The sequence below is a fragment of the Nerophis lumbriciformis genome, linkage group LG08 (genome assembly GCF_033978685.3).
Source record: "Nerophis lumbriciformis linkage group LG08, RoL_Nlum_v2.1, whole genome shotgun sequence".
NCBI classification, from domain to species: domain Eukaryota; kingdom Metazoa; phylum Chordata; class Actinopteri; order Syngnathiformes; family Syngnathidae; genus Nerophis; species Nerophis lumbriciformis.
Window position 1 is genome coordinate 55,155,001 of NC_084555.2, and position 15,640 is coordinate 55,170,640.

At 37.2% G+C, this 15,640-nt stretch overlaps 1 protein-coding gene across 1 annotated transcript in view; it reads right to left on the reverse strand.

The window, feature by feature from the left end:
• grin3ba (glutamate receptor, ionotropic, N-methyl-D-aspartate 3Ba) overlaps positions 1-15,640 on the reverse strand; it is a 494,405-nt gene that overhangs the window by 2,396 nt on the left and 476,369 nt on the right. The window contains exon 11 of the mRNA XM_061969217.1: positions 6,470-6,537. Coding sequence (XP_061825201.1) covers positions 6,470-6,537 — 68 coding nt within the window. The remainder of the gene's footprint in view (positions 1-6,469; positions 6,538-15,640) is intronic.

The following is a 15,640-nucleotide window of genomic DNA, read 5'->3' on the forward strand; positions in this document are numbered from 1 at the left end:
ATGGGTGCACGCAATAAGATGATGTCATGGATGCACAAAAATAAGATGATGTCATGGATGCGCGCAATAAGATGATGTCATTGATGCGCGCAATAAGAGGATGTCATGGATGCACGCAATAAGATGATGTCATGGATGCACGCAATAAGATGATGTCATGGATGCACGCAATAAGATGATGTCATCGATGCACGCAATAAGATGATGTCATGGGTGCACGCAATAAGATGATGTCATGGGTGCACGCATAAAGATGATGTCATGGATGCGCGCAATAAGAGGATGTCATGGATGCACGCAATAAGATGATGTCATGGATGCGCGCAATAGGATGATGTCATTGATGCACGCAATAAGATGATGTCATGGATGCGCGCAATAAGATGATGTCATGGATGCACGCAATAAGATGATGTCATGGGTGCACGCAATAAGATGATGTCATGGGTGCACGCAATAAGATGATGTCATGGATGCGCGCAATAAGATGATGTCGTGGATGCACGCAATAAGATGATGTCATGGATGCGCGCAATAAGATGATGTCATGGATGTGCGCAATAAGATGATGTCATGGATGCACGCAATAAGAGGATGTCATGAATGCACGCAATAAGATGATGTCATGGATGCACGCAATAAGATGATGTCATGGATGCACGCAATAAGATGATGTCATGGATGCACGCAATAAGATGATGTCATGGATGCACGCAATAAGAGGATGTCATGAATGCACGCAATAAGATGATGTCATGGATGCACGCAATAAGATGATGTCATGGATGCACGCAATAAGAGGATGTCATGAATGCACGCAATAAGATGATGTCATGGATGCACGCAATAAGATGATGTCATGGATGCGCGCAATAAGAGGATGTCATGGGTGCACGCAATAAGATGATGTCATGGGTGCACGCAATAAGATGATGTCATGGATGCACGCAATAAGATGATGTCATGGATGCGCGCAATAAGATGATGTCATGGGTGCACGCAATAAGATGATGTCATGGATGCGCGCAATAAGATGATGTCATGGATGCGCGCAATAAGATGATGTCATGGGTGGGCGCAATAAGATGATGTCATGGATGCACGAAAATAAGATGATGTCATGGATGCACGCAATAAGATGATGTCATGGATGCACGCAATAAGATGATGTCATGGATGCACGCAATAAGAGGATGTCATGGGTGCACGCAATAAGATGATGTCATGGATGCGCGCAATAAGATGATGTCATGGAGGCACGCAATAAGATGATGTCATGGATGCACGCAATAAGATGATGTCATGGATGCACGCAATAAGATGATGTCATGGATGGGCGCAATAAGATGATGTCATGGGTGCACGCAATAAGATGATGTCATGGATGCACGCAATAAGAGGATGTCATGGATGCACGCAATAAGATGATGTCATGGACGCGCGCAATAAGATGATGTCATGGATGCACGCAATAAGATGATGTCATGAGTGCACGCAATAAGATGATGTCATGGATGAGCGCAATAAGATGATGTCATGGATGCACGCAATAAGATGATGTCATGGATGTGCGCAATAAGAGGATGTCATGGATGTGCGCAATAAGAGGATGTCATGGATGCACACAATAAGATGATGTCATGGGTGCACGCAATAAGACGATGTCATGGATGCACACAATAAGATGATGTCATGGATGCACGCAATAAGATGATGTCATGGATGCACGCAATAAGATGATGTCATGGATGCGTGCAATAAGATGATGTCATGGATGCACGCAATAAGATGATGTCATGGATGCGTGCAAAAAGATGATGTCATGGATGCACGCAATAAGATGATGTCATGGATGCACGCAATAAGATGATGTCATGGATGCACGCAATAAGATGATGTCATGGATGCACGCAATAAGATGATGTCATGGGTGCATGCAATAAGATGATGTCATGGAGGCACGCAATAAGATGATGTCATGGAGGCACGCAATAAGATGATGTCATGGATGCACGCAATAAGATGATGTCAAGGATGCACGCAATAAGATGATGTCAAGGATGCACACAATAAGATGATGTCATGGATGCACGCAATAAGATGATGTCATGGATGCACGCAATAAGATGATGTCAAGGATGCACGCAATAAGATGATGTCATGGATGCACACAATAAGATGATGTCATGGGTGCACGCAATAAGATGATGTCATGGATGCGCGCAATAAGATGATGTCATGGGTGCACGCAATAAGATGATGTCATGGATGCACGCAATAAGATGATGTCATGGATGCGCGCAATAAGATGATGTCATGGATGCACGAAAATAAGATGATGTCATGGGTGCGTGCAATAAGATGATGTCATGGATGCACGCAATAAGATGATGTCATTGATGCACGCAACAAGATGATGTCATGGATGCACGAAAATAAGATGATGTCATGGGTGCACGCAATAAGATGATGTCATGGGTGCGCGCAATAAGATGATGTCATGGATGCACGCAATAAGATGATGTCATGGATGCACGAAAATAAGATGATGTCATGGATGCACGCAATAAGATGATGTCATGGATGCGCGCAATAAGATGATGTCATGGGTGCACGCAATAAGATGATGTCATGGGTGCACGCAATAAGATGATGTCATGGATGCGCGCAATAAGATGATGTCATGGGTGCACGCAATAAGATGATGTCATGGATGCACGCAATAAGATGATGTCATGGATGCGCGCAATAAGAGGATGTCATGGGTGCACGCAATAAGATGATGTCATGGGTGCACGCAATAAGATGATGTCATGGATGCGCGCAATAAGATGATGTCATGGGTGCACGCAATAAGATGATGTCATGGATGCGCGCAATAAGAGGATGTCATGGATGCACGCAATAAGATGATGTCATGGATGCACGCAATAAGATGATGTCATGGGTGCACGCAATAAGATGATGTCATGGATGCACGCAATAAGATGATGTCATGGATGCACGCAATAAGATGATGTCATGGATGCGCGCAATAAGATGATGTCATGGGTGCACGCAATAAGATGATGTCATGGGTGCACGCAATAAGATGATGTCATGGATGCGCGCAATAAGATGATGTCATGGGTGCACGCAATAAGATGATGTCATGGATGCACGCAATAAGATGATGTCATGGATGCGCGCAATAAGATGATGTCATGGGTGCACGCAATAAGATGATGTCATGGATGCACGCAATAAGATGATGTCATGGATGCACGCAATAAGATGATGTCATGGGTGCACGCAATAAGATGATGTCATGGATGCGCGCAATAAGATGATGTCATGGGTGCACGCAATAAGATGATGTCATGGATGCGCGCAATAAGATGATGTCATGGGTGCACGCAATAAGATGATGTCATGGGTGCACGCAATAAGATGATGTCATGGATGCGCGCAATAAGATGATGTCATGGGTGCACGCAATAAGATGATGTCATGGATGCGCGCAATAAGACGATGTCATGGATGCACGCAATAAGAGGATGTCATGGATGCGCGCAATAAGATGATGTCATGGGTGCACGCAATAAGATGATGTCATGGATGCACGCAATAAGATGATGTCATGGATGCGCGCAATAAGATGATGTCATGGGTGCACGCAATAAGATGATGTCATGGGTGCACGCAATAAGATGATGTCATGGGTGGGTGCAATAAGATGATGTCATGGATGCACGCAATAAGAGGATGTCATGGATGCACGCAATAAGATGATGTCATGGGTGCGTGCAATAAGATGATGTCATGGATGCACGCAATAAGAGGATGTCATGGATGCACGCAATAAGATGATGTCATGGATGCACGCAATAAGATGATGTCATGGATGCACGAAAATAAGATGATGTCATGGGTGCACGCAATAAGATGATGTCATGGATGCACGCAATAAGATGATGTCATGGGTGCGCGCAATAAGATGATGTCATGGATGCACGCAATAAGATGATGTCATGGATGCGCGCAATAAGATGATGTCATGGATGCGCGCAATAAGATGATGTCATGGATGCGCGCAATAAGATGATGTCATGGATGCACGCAATAAGATGATGTCATGGATGCACGCAATAAGATGATGTCATGGATGCACGCAATAAGAGGATGTCATGGATGTGCGCAATAAGATGATGTCATGGATGCACGCAATAAGATGATGTCATGGATGCACGCAATAAGAGGATGTCATGGATATGCGCAATAAGATGATGTCATGGATGCACGCAATAAGATGATGTCATGGATGCACGCAATAAGATGATGTCATGGATGCACGCAATAAGATGATGTCATGGATGCGCGCAATAAGATGATGTCATGGATGCGCGCAATAAGATGATGTCATGGGTGCACGCAATTAGATGACGTCATGGATGCATGCAATAAGATGATGTCATGGGTGCACGCAATAAGATGATGTCATGGGTGCACACAATAAGATGATGTCATGGGTGCACACAATAAGATGATGTCATGGATGCACGCAATAAGATGATGTCATGGATGCACGCAATAAGATGACGTCATGGATGCGCGCAATAAGATGACGTCATGGATGCACGCAATAAGATGATGTCATGGATGCACGCAATAAGATGATGTCATGGATGCGCGCAATAAGATGATGTCATGGGTGCACGCAATAAGATGATGTCATGGATGCACGCAATAAGATGATGTCATGGATGCACGCAATAAGATGATGTCATGGATGCACGCAATAAGATGATGTCATGGATGCACGCAATAAGATGATGTCATGGATGCACGCAATAAGATGATGTCATGGGTGCACGCAATAAGATGATGTCATGGATGCGCGCAATAAGATGATGTCATGGATGCGCGCAATAAGATGATGTCATGGGTGGGTGCAATAAGATGATGTCATGGATGCACGCAATAAGATGATGTCATGGATGCACGCAATAAGATGAAGTCATGGGTGCACGCAAAAAGATGATGTCATGGATGCGCGCAATAAGATGATGTCATGGATGCGCGCAATAAGATGATGTCATGGGTGGGTGCAATAAGATGATGTCATGGATGCACGCAATAAGATGATGTCATGGATGCACGCAATAAGATGAAGTCATGGGTGCACGCAATAAGATGATGTCATGGATGCGCGCAATAAGATGATGTCATGGATGCACGCAATAAGATGATGTCATGGATGCACGCAATAAGATGATGTCATGGATGCGCGCAATAAGATGATGTCATGGATGCGCGCAATAAGATGATGTCATGGATGCACGCAATAAGATGATGTCATGGATGCACGCAATAAGATGATGTCATGGATGCACGCAATAAGATGATCATGGATGCACGAAAATAAGATGATGTCATGGGTGCACGCAATAAGATGATGTCATGGATGCACGCAATAAGATGATGTCATGGATGCACGCAATAAGATGATGTCATGGATGCGCGCAATAAGATGATGTCATGGATGTACGCAATAAGATGATGTCATGGATGCACGCAATAAGATGATGTCATGGGTGCACGCAATAAGATGATGTCATGGATGTACGCAATAAGATGGAACATTTTTCAAAATGCTTTGAAAACATGCTCGCATATATGTACAGTATATATATAACATGTACATAAGTAGTATTTAGATACTAGTATGTGTATAAGTATATATATACTATTTATATACTGAATATATAGAATGTATATAAGTATATATATACATATAGTATTTATGGTAGGCTACATATATGTATATATATATATATATATATATATATATATATATATATATATATATATATATATATATATATATATATATATATTGTATGTATATACGTACCTATACAGTATTTATATAAAATATAAAAAAAAATATAAAAAAATAAAATTATATATATGTGATATCACACACAAGTAAACAGGCTGCAGGACTGCTTGTATCACACATGATATCACACACAAGTAAACACGCTGCAGACTGCTTGTATCACACGTGATATCATACACAAGTAAACATGCTGCAGGACTCCTTGTAATGCACGTGATATCACACACAAGTAAACAGGCTGCAGGACTGCTTGTATCACACGTGATATCACACCCAAGTAAACACGCTGCAGGACGGCTTGTATCGCACGTGACATAGCACACAAGTAAACAGGCTGCAGGATTGCTTGTATTGCAAATGATATCACATGCAGGGCGACTTGTATCGCACATGATATCACACACAAGTAAAGACGCTGCAGGACGGCTTGTATAGCACATGATATCACACATTTTACATGCAAGTTGCTATCATCAGAATACAATACATAATGCATACTGCTTTATATTGCACACATGAAATGAATAGAAATAAAATCATGTTTTGACGATACGGATGATGATGTAATACAACACGATACTCTCTTACTTTTGTTCGAGGCCCGTCAGCTCCTTGGCCTCGTCCTCGTAGGTGGTGTGAAGAGCTCTGTGGATCTTCTGTCAGCGTGAAAAGAGAAGCATCATCACGTATCGGCACAGCGATCACTTTGTCAGAAAAAAATTCATTTGCAAGAAAGATTGTCCTCATCTTTATGCTGAAAAGGCGACGGCTCATAAAGGCTCATTTACATTTTCATCAAAAGATTGATTTGGATAATTCATTTTCTGCATCGCCACGCTGTGACCAAGCAGCTTAAGGCCTCATTCTCTCTTTAACCGGGGAGAACATATTCATGTGCACACACTGGCAGGAGGGAACAGGAGGGGAACAGGAAAGAACAGGAGGGAAGAGGAGGGGAACAGGAGGGGAACAGGAGGGAACAAGAGGGGAACAGGAGGGGAACAGGAGGGGAACAGGAAGGAACAGGAGGGGAACAGGAAGGAACAGGAGGGAAGAGGAGGGGAACAGGAGGGAAGAGGAGGGGAACAGGAGGGGAACAGGAGGGGAACAGGAGGGGAACAGGAGGGGAACAGGAAGGAACAGGAGGGGAACAGGAAGGAACAGGAGGGAAGAGGAGGGGAACAGGAGGGGAACAGGAGGGAACAAGAGGGGAACAGGAGGGGAACAGGAGGGGAACAGGAAGGAACAGGAGGGGAACAGGAAGGAACAGGAGGGAAGAGGAGGGGAACAGGAGGGAAGAGGAGGGGAACAGGAGGGGAACAGGAGGGGAACAGGAAGGAACAGGAGGGGAACAGGAAGGAACAGGAGGGAACAGGAGGGGAACAGGAGGGGAACAGGAAGAAAACAGGAGGGGAACAGGAAGGAACAGGAGGGGAACAGGAAGGAACAGGAGGGGAACAGGAAGGAACAGGAGGGAAGAGGAGGGGAACAGGAGGGGAACAGGAGGGAACAGGAGGGGAACAGGAAGGAACAGGAGGGAAGAGGAGGGGAACAGGAGGGGAACAGGAGGGAACAGGAGGGGAACAGGAAGGAACAGGAGGGGAACAGGAAGGAACAGGAGGGAACAGGAGGAGAACAGGAGGGGAACAGGAGGGAACAGGAGGGGAACAGGAAGGAACAGGAGGGAAGAGGAGGGGAACAGGAGGGAACAGGAGGGAAGAGGAGGGGAACAGGAGGGGAACAGGAGGGGAACAGGAGGGAACAGGAGGGGAACAGGAGGGAACAGGAGGGGAACAGGAGGGGAACAGGAGGGAACAGGAGGGAACAAGAGGGGAACAGGAGGGGAACAGGATGGAACAGGAGGGGAACAGGAGGGGAACAGGAGGGGAACAGGAGGGAACAGGAGGGAATAGGAGGGGAACAAGAGGGGAACAGGAGGGGAACAGGAGGGAACAGGAGGGGAACAGGAGGGAACAGGAGGGAACAGGAGAGAACAGGAGGGGAACAGGAGGGAAGAGGAGGGGAACAGGAGGGGAACAGGAGAGAACAGGAGGGGAACAGGAGGGAACAGGAGGGGAACAGGAGGGAACAGGAGGGAACATGAGGGGAACAGGAGGGAACAGGAGGGAACAGGAGGGGAACAGGAAGGAACAGGAGGGAAGAGGAGGGGAACAGGAGGGAACAGGAGGGAAGAGGAGGGGAACAGGAGGGAACAAGAGGGGAACAGGAGGGGAACAAGAGGGGACAGGAGGGGAACAAGAGGGGAACAGGAGGGAACAAGAGGGGAACAGGAGGGGAACAGGAGGGGAACAGGAGGGGAACATCCATCTGATTACAAGATGGATGCTAGTGAGGGGTCACCAGTTTTAGGTGAGGGGAAAAAAAGTGTCAAATGAAAGTCAGACACCAAAGTGTCAAATGAAAGTCAGACACCAAAGTGTCAAATGAAAGTCAGACACCAAAGTGTCAAATGAAAATCAGACACCAAAGTGTCAAATGAAAGTCAGACACCAAAGTGTCAAATGAAAGTCAGACACCAAAGTGTCAAATGAAAATCAGACACCAAAGTGTCAAATGAAAGTCAGACACCAAAGTGTCAAATGAAAGTCAGACACCAAAGTGTCAAATGAAAATCAGACACCAAAGTGTCAAATGAAAGTCAGACACCAAAGTGTCAAATGAAAGTCAGACACCAAAGTGTCAAATGAAAGTCAGACACCAAAGTGTCAAATGAAAGTCAGACACCAAAGTGTCAAATGAAAATCAGACACCAAAGTGTCAAATGAAAATCAGACACCAAAGTGTCAAATGAAAGTCAGACACCAAAGTGTCAAATGAAAGTCAGACACCAAAGTGTCAAATGAAAGTCAGACACCAAAGTGTCAAATGAAAGTCAGACACCAAAGTGTCAAATGAAAGTCAGACACCAAAGTGTCAAATGAAAGTCAGACACCAAAGTGTCAAATGAAAATCAGACACCAAAGTGTCAAATGAAAGTCAGACACCAAAGTGTCAAATGAAAGTCAGACACCAAAGTGTCAAATGAAAATCAGACACCAAAGTGTCAAATGAAAGTCAGACACCAAAGTGTCAAATGAAAGTCAGACACCAAAGTGTCAAATGAAAGTCAGACACCAAAGTGTCAAATGAAAGTCAGACACCAAAGTGTCAAATGAAAATCAGACACCAAAGTGTCAAATGAAAATCAGACACCAAAGTGTCAAATGAAAGTCAGACACCAAAGTGTCAAATGAAAGTCAGACACCAAAGTGTCAAATGAAAGTCAGACACCAAAGTGTCAAATGAAAGTCAGACACCAAAGTGTCAAATGAAAGTCAGACACCAAAGTGTCAAATGAAAGTCAGACACCAAAGTGTCAAATGAAAGTCAGACACCAAAGTGTCAAATGAAAATCAGACACCAAAGTGTCAAATGAAAATCAGACACCAAAGTGTCAAATGAAAGTCAGACACCAAAGTGTCAAATGAAAGTCAGACACCAAAGTATCAAATGAAAGTCAGACACCAAAGTGTCAAATGAAAGTCAGACACCAAAGTGTCAAATGAAAGTCAGACACCAAAGTGTCAAATGAAAGTCAGACACCAAAGTGTCAAATGAAAGTCAGACACCAAAGTGTCAAATGAAAGTCAGACACCAAAGTGTCAAATGAAAGTCAGACACCAAAGTGTCAAATGAAAGTCAGACACCAAAGTATCAAATGAAAGTCAGACACCAAAGTGTCAAATGAAAGTCAGACACCAAAGTGTCAAATGAAAGTCAGACACCAAAGTGTCAAATGAAAGTCAGACACCAAAGTGTCAAATGAAAGTCAGACACCAAAGTGTCAAATGAAAGTCAGACACCAAAGTGTCAAATGAAAGTCAGACACCAAAGTATCAAATGAAAGTCAGACACCAAAGTGTCAAATGAAAGTCAGACACCAAAGTGTCAAATGAAAGTCAGACACCAAAGTGTCAAATGAAAGTCAGACACCAAAGTGTCAAATGAAAGTCAGACACCAAAGTGTCAAATGAAAGTCAGACACCAAAGTGTCAAATGAAAGTCAGACACCAAAGTGTGAAAGTAAAGTCATATGAAGTGAAAGTCTGAAGTGAAATGACTGCCAGACTCCACAAACACAAACAGACAACTTTTGACTTCCGCACAACAGTTCACAAGTAAAACAAAATATATTTTCTTCAATTAAAATCATTCGCAAGTGAAAAACAAACACAAAAAAATGATTAGTAAAAAACGATTTGCAAGTAATAAAACATTTAATAAAAAAATAGCATTTGCAATTATATACAAAAAAAACATTTGCACCTAAAAAACAATTTGCAACTATAAAAACAATTGTCTTTAATTACAAAAAAATTAGAGAGTATAAAAACAATTTTTTGCCACTAGAAAACAATTAGTGAGTATAAAAACAAATGTTTGCCTTGAGAAAACAATTTGTGAGCATACTTTTTTTTTGCCACAATAAAAACAATTTGTGAGTGTAAAAACAATTGTTTGCCTCTAAAAAAATATTTATGAGTATAAAACCATTTTTTGCCACTAGAAAACAATTTGTGAGTATAACATTTTTGTTTGCCACTGGAAAGCAATTTGAGTATAAAAACATTTTTTTGCCTCTGGAAAACAATTTGAGTATAAACACATTTTTTTGCCTTGAGAAAACAATTTGTGAGTATCCTTTTTTTTTGCCATAATAAAAAAAAATATTTGTGAGTGTAAAAAGTTTTGTTTGCCTTAAGAAAACAATTTGTGAGTATAAAAACAATTTTTTGCCTCTAAAAAAATATTTATGAGTATAAAACAATTTTTTGCCACTAGAAAACAATTTGTGAGTATACTTTTTTTTGCCACAATAAAAAAACTATTTGTGAGTGTAAAAAGTTTTGTTTGCCTCTAGAAAACAATTTGTAAGCATTTTTTTGCCACTGGAAAACAATTTCAGTATAAAAACATATTTTTGCTTTGAGAAAACAATTTGTGAGTATCCTTTTTTTTTGCCATAGTAAAAAAAACAAATTGTCAGTGTAAAAAGTTTTGTTTGCCTTAAGAAAACAATTTGTGAGTATAAAAACAATTGTTTGCCTCTAAAAAAATATTTATGAGTATAAAACCATTTTTTGCCACTAGAAAACAATTTGTGAGTATAACATTTTTTGTTTGCCACTGGAAAGCAATTTGAGTATAAAAACATTTTTTTGCCTCTAGAAAACAATTTGTGAGCATTTTTTTGCCACTGGAAAACAATTTGAGTATAAAAACATATTTTTGCTTTGAGAAAACAATTTGTGAGTATCCTTTTTTTTTGCCATAATAAAAAAAAAAATTGTGAGTGTAAAAAGTTTTGTTTGCCTTAAGAAAACAATTTGTGAGTATAAAAACAATTTTTTTCCTCTAAAAAAATATTTATGAGTATAAAACCATTTTTTGCCACTAGAAAACAATTTGTGAGTATAATTTTTTTTTGCCACAATAAAAAGTATTTGTGAGTGTAAAAAGTTTTGTTTGCCTTAAGAAAATAATTTGTGAGTATAAAAACATTTTTTTGCCTCTGGAAAACAATTTGAGTATAAAAACATATTTTTGCCTTGAGAAAACAATTTGTGAGTATCCTTTTTTTTTGCCATAATAAAAAAAAAAATTTGTGAGTGTAAAAAGTTTTGTTTGCCTTAAGAAAACAATTTGTGAGTATAAAAACAATTGTTTGCCTCTAAAAAAATATTTATGAGTATAAAACAATTTTTTGCCACTAGAAAACAATTTGTGAGTATACTTTTTTTTGCCACAATAAAAAGTATTTGTGAGTGTAAAAAGTTTTGTTTGCCTTAAGAAAATAATTTGTGAGTATAAAAACAATTGTTTGCCTCTAAAAAAATATTTGTGAGTATAAAAATATTTTTTTGCCACTGGAAAACAAATTATGAGTATACTTTTTTTTTGCCACAATAAAAAAACAATTTGTGAGTATAAAAACGATTTTTTGCCACGAGAAAACAATTTGTGAGTATACTTTTTTTTTCCGCCACAATGAAAAAAACTATTTGTGAGTGTAAAAAGTTTTTTTTGCCACGAGAAAACCATTTGTGAGTATACTTTTTTTTTTTTCCACAATAAAAACTATTTGTGAGTATAAAAACCATTTTTTGCCACTAGAAAACAATTTGAGTATAAAAACGATTTTTTTGTCACTTGAAAACAATTTGTGAGTATACTTTTTTTTTTCGCCACAATGAAAAAAAACTATTTGTGAGTGTAAAAAGTTGTTTTTGCCTCTAGAAAACAATTTGTGAGTATACATTTTTTTTGTTTGCCACTGGAAAGCAATTTGAGTTTAAAAACAATTGTTTGCCTCTAAAAAACTATTTGTGAGTATAAAAATATTTTTTTGCCACTGGAAAACAAATTGTGAGTATACTTTTTTTTTTTTGCCACAATAAAAAAACACTTTGTGAGTATAAAAAGTTTGTTTTGGCCTCAAGAAAACAATTTGTGAGTATAAAAACAATTGTTTGCCTGTAAAAAAAATATTTGTGAGTATAGAACAATTTTTTGCCACTAGAAAACAATTTGTGAGTATACTTTTTTTTGTCACTATAAAAAAACAATTTGTGAGTATAAAAACGATTTTTTGCCACTTGAAAACAATTTGTGAGTATACTTTTTTTTGCGACAATAAAAAAACTATTTGTGAGTATAGAACAATTTTTTGCCACTAGAAAACAATTTGTGAGTATACTTTTTTTTTGCCACTATAAAAAAACAATTTGTGAGTGTAAAAACGATTTTTTGCCACTTGAAAACAATTTGTGAGTATACTTTTTTTGCCACAATAAAAAAAACTATTTGTGAGTATAGAACAATTTTTTGCCACGAGAAAACAATTTGTGAGTATACTTTTTTTTTTGCCACTATAAAAAAACAATTTGTGAGTATAAAAACGATTTTTTTGCCACTTGAAAACAATTTGTGAGTATACTTTTTTTTTGCCACTATAAAAAAACAATTTGTGAGTATAAAAACAATTTTTTGCCACTGGAAAACAAATTGTGAGTATACTTTTTTTTTTGCCACAATAAAAAAACACTTTGTGAGTATAAAAAGTTTTTTTTGGCCTCAAGAAAACAATTTGTGAGTATAAAAACAATTGTTTGCCTGTAAAAAACTATTTGTGAGTATAGAACAATTGTTTGCCACTAGAAAACAATTTGTGAGTATACTTTTTTTTTGCCACTATAAAAAAACAATTTGTGAGTATAAAAACAATTTTTTGCCACTTGAAAACAATTTGTGAGTATACTTTTTTTTGCGACAATAAAAAAACTATTTGTGAGTATAGAACAATTTTTTGCCACTAGAAAACAATTTGTGAGTATACTTTTTTTTTTGCCACTATAAAAAAACAATTTGTGAGTATAAAAACGATTTTTTGCCACTTGAAAACAATTTGTGAGTATACTTTTTTTTGCCACAATAAAAAAAACTATTTGTGAGTATAGAACAATTTTTTGCCACGAGAAAACAATTTGTGAGTATACTTTTTTTTTTGCCACTATAAAAAAACAATTTGTGAGTATAAAAACGATTTTTTTGCCACTTGAAAACAATTTGTGAGTATACTTTTTTTTTGCCACTATAAAAAAACAATTTGTGAGTATAAAAACAATTTTTTGCCACTAGAAAACAAATTGTGAGTATACTTTTTTTTTTTTGCCACAATAAAAAAACACTTTGTGAGTATAAAAAGTTTTTTTTTGCCTCAAGAAAACAATTTGTGAGTATAAAAACAATTGTTTGCCTCTAAAAAAATATTTGTGAGTATAGAAAAAATTGCTGCCACGAGAAAACAATTTGTGAGTATACTTTTTTTTTTGCCACAATAAAAAAACAATTTGTGAGTATAAAACAATTTTTTGCCACTAGAAAACAATTTGTGAGTATACTTTTTTTTTGCCACTATAAAAAAACAATTTGTGAGTATAAAAACAATTTTTTGCCACTTGAAAACAATTTGTGAGTATACTTTTTTTTGCGACAATAAAAAAACTATTTGTGAGTATAGAACAATTTTTTGCCACTAGAAAACAATTTGTGAGTATACTTTTTTTTTGCCACTATAAAAAAACAATTTGTGAGTGTAAAAACGATTTTTTGCCACTTGAAAACAATTTGTGAGTATACTTTTTTTTGCCACAATAAAAAAAACTATTTGTGAGTATAGAACAATTTTTTGCCACGAGAAAATAATTTGTGAGTATACTTTTTTTTTTGCCACTATAAAAAAACAATTTGTGAGTATAAAAACGATTTTTTTGCCACTTGAAAACAATTTGTGAGTATACTTTTTTTTTGCCACTATAAAAAAACAATTTGTGAGTATAAAAAAGATTTTTTGCCACTTGCAAACAATTTGTGAGTATACTTTTTTTTTGCCACAATAAAAAAACTATTTGTGAGTATAGAACAATTTTTTGCCACTAGAAAACAATTTGTGAGTATACTTTTTTTTGCCACTATAAAAAAACAATTTGTAAATATAAAAACGATTTTTTTGCCACTTGAAAACAATTTGTGAGTATACTTTTTTTTTGCCACTATAAAAAAACAATTTGTGAGTATAACAACGATTTTTTGCCACTTGAAAACAATTTGTGAGTATACTTTTTTTTTTTGCCACTATAAAAAAACAATTTGTGAGTATAAAAACGATTTTTTGCCACTTGAAAACAATTTGTGAGTATACTTTTTTTTTGCCACTATAAAAAAAACTATTTGTGAGTATAGAACGATTTTTTTCCACTAGAAAACAATTTGTGAGTATACTTTTTTTTTTGCCACTATAAAAAAACAATTTGTGAGTATAAAAACGATTTTTTGCCACTTGAAAACAATTTGTGAGTATACTTTTTTTTTGCCACAATAAAAAAAAACTATTTGTGAGTATAGAACGATTTTTTTCCACTAGAAAACAATTTGTGAGTATACTTTTTTTTTGCCACTATAAAAAAACAATTTGTGAGTATAAAAACGATTTTTTGCCACTTGAAAACAAATTGTGAGTATACTTTTTTTTTGCCACAATAAAAAAACTATTTTTTGCCACTAGAAATCAATTTGAGTATAAAAAGTTTTTTTTTGCCATTTGAAAAAAACTATTTGTGAGTATAAAAACAATTGTTTGCCTGTAAAAAAATATTTGTGAGTATAGAACAATTTTTTGCCACTAGAAAACAATTTGTGAGTATACTTTTTTTTTTGCCACTATAAAAAAACAATTTGTGAGTATAAAAACGATTTTTTTGCCACTTGAAAACAATTTGTGAGTATACTTTTTCTTGCCACAATAAAAAAAACTATTTGTGAGTATAAAACAATTTTTTGCCACTAGAAAACAATTTGTGAGTATACTTTTTTTTTGCCACGATAAAAAAACAATTTGTGAGTATAAAAACGATTTTTTGCCACTTGAAAACAATTTGTGAGTATACTTTTTTTTTTGCCACTATAAAAAAAACAATTTTTGAGTATAAAAACGATTTTTTGCCACTTGAAAACAATTTGTGAGTATACTTTTTTTTGCCACAATAAAAAAACAATTTGTGAGTATAGAACATTTTTTTGCCACTAGAAAACAATTTGTGAGTATACTTTTTTTTTGCCACTATAAAAAAACAATTTGTGAGTATAAAAACGATTTTTTGCCACTTGAAAACAATTTGTGAGTATACTTTTTTTTTGCCA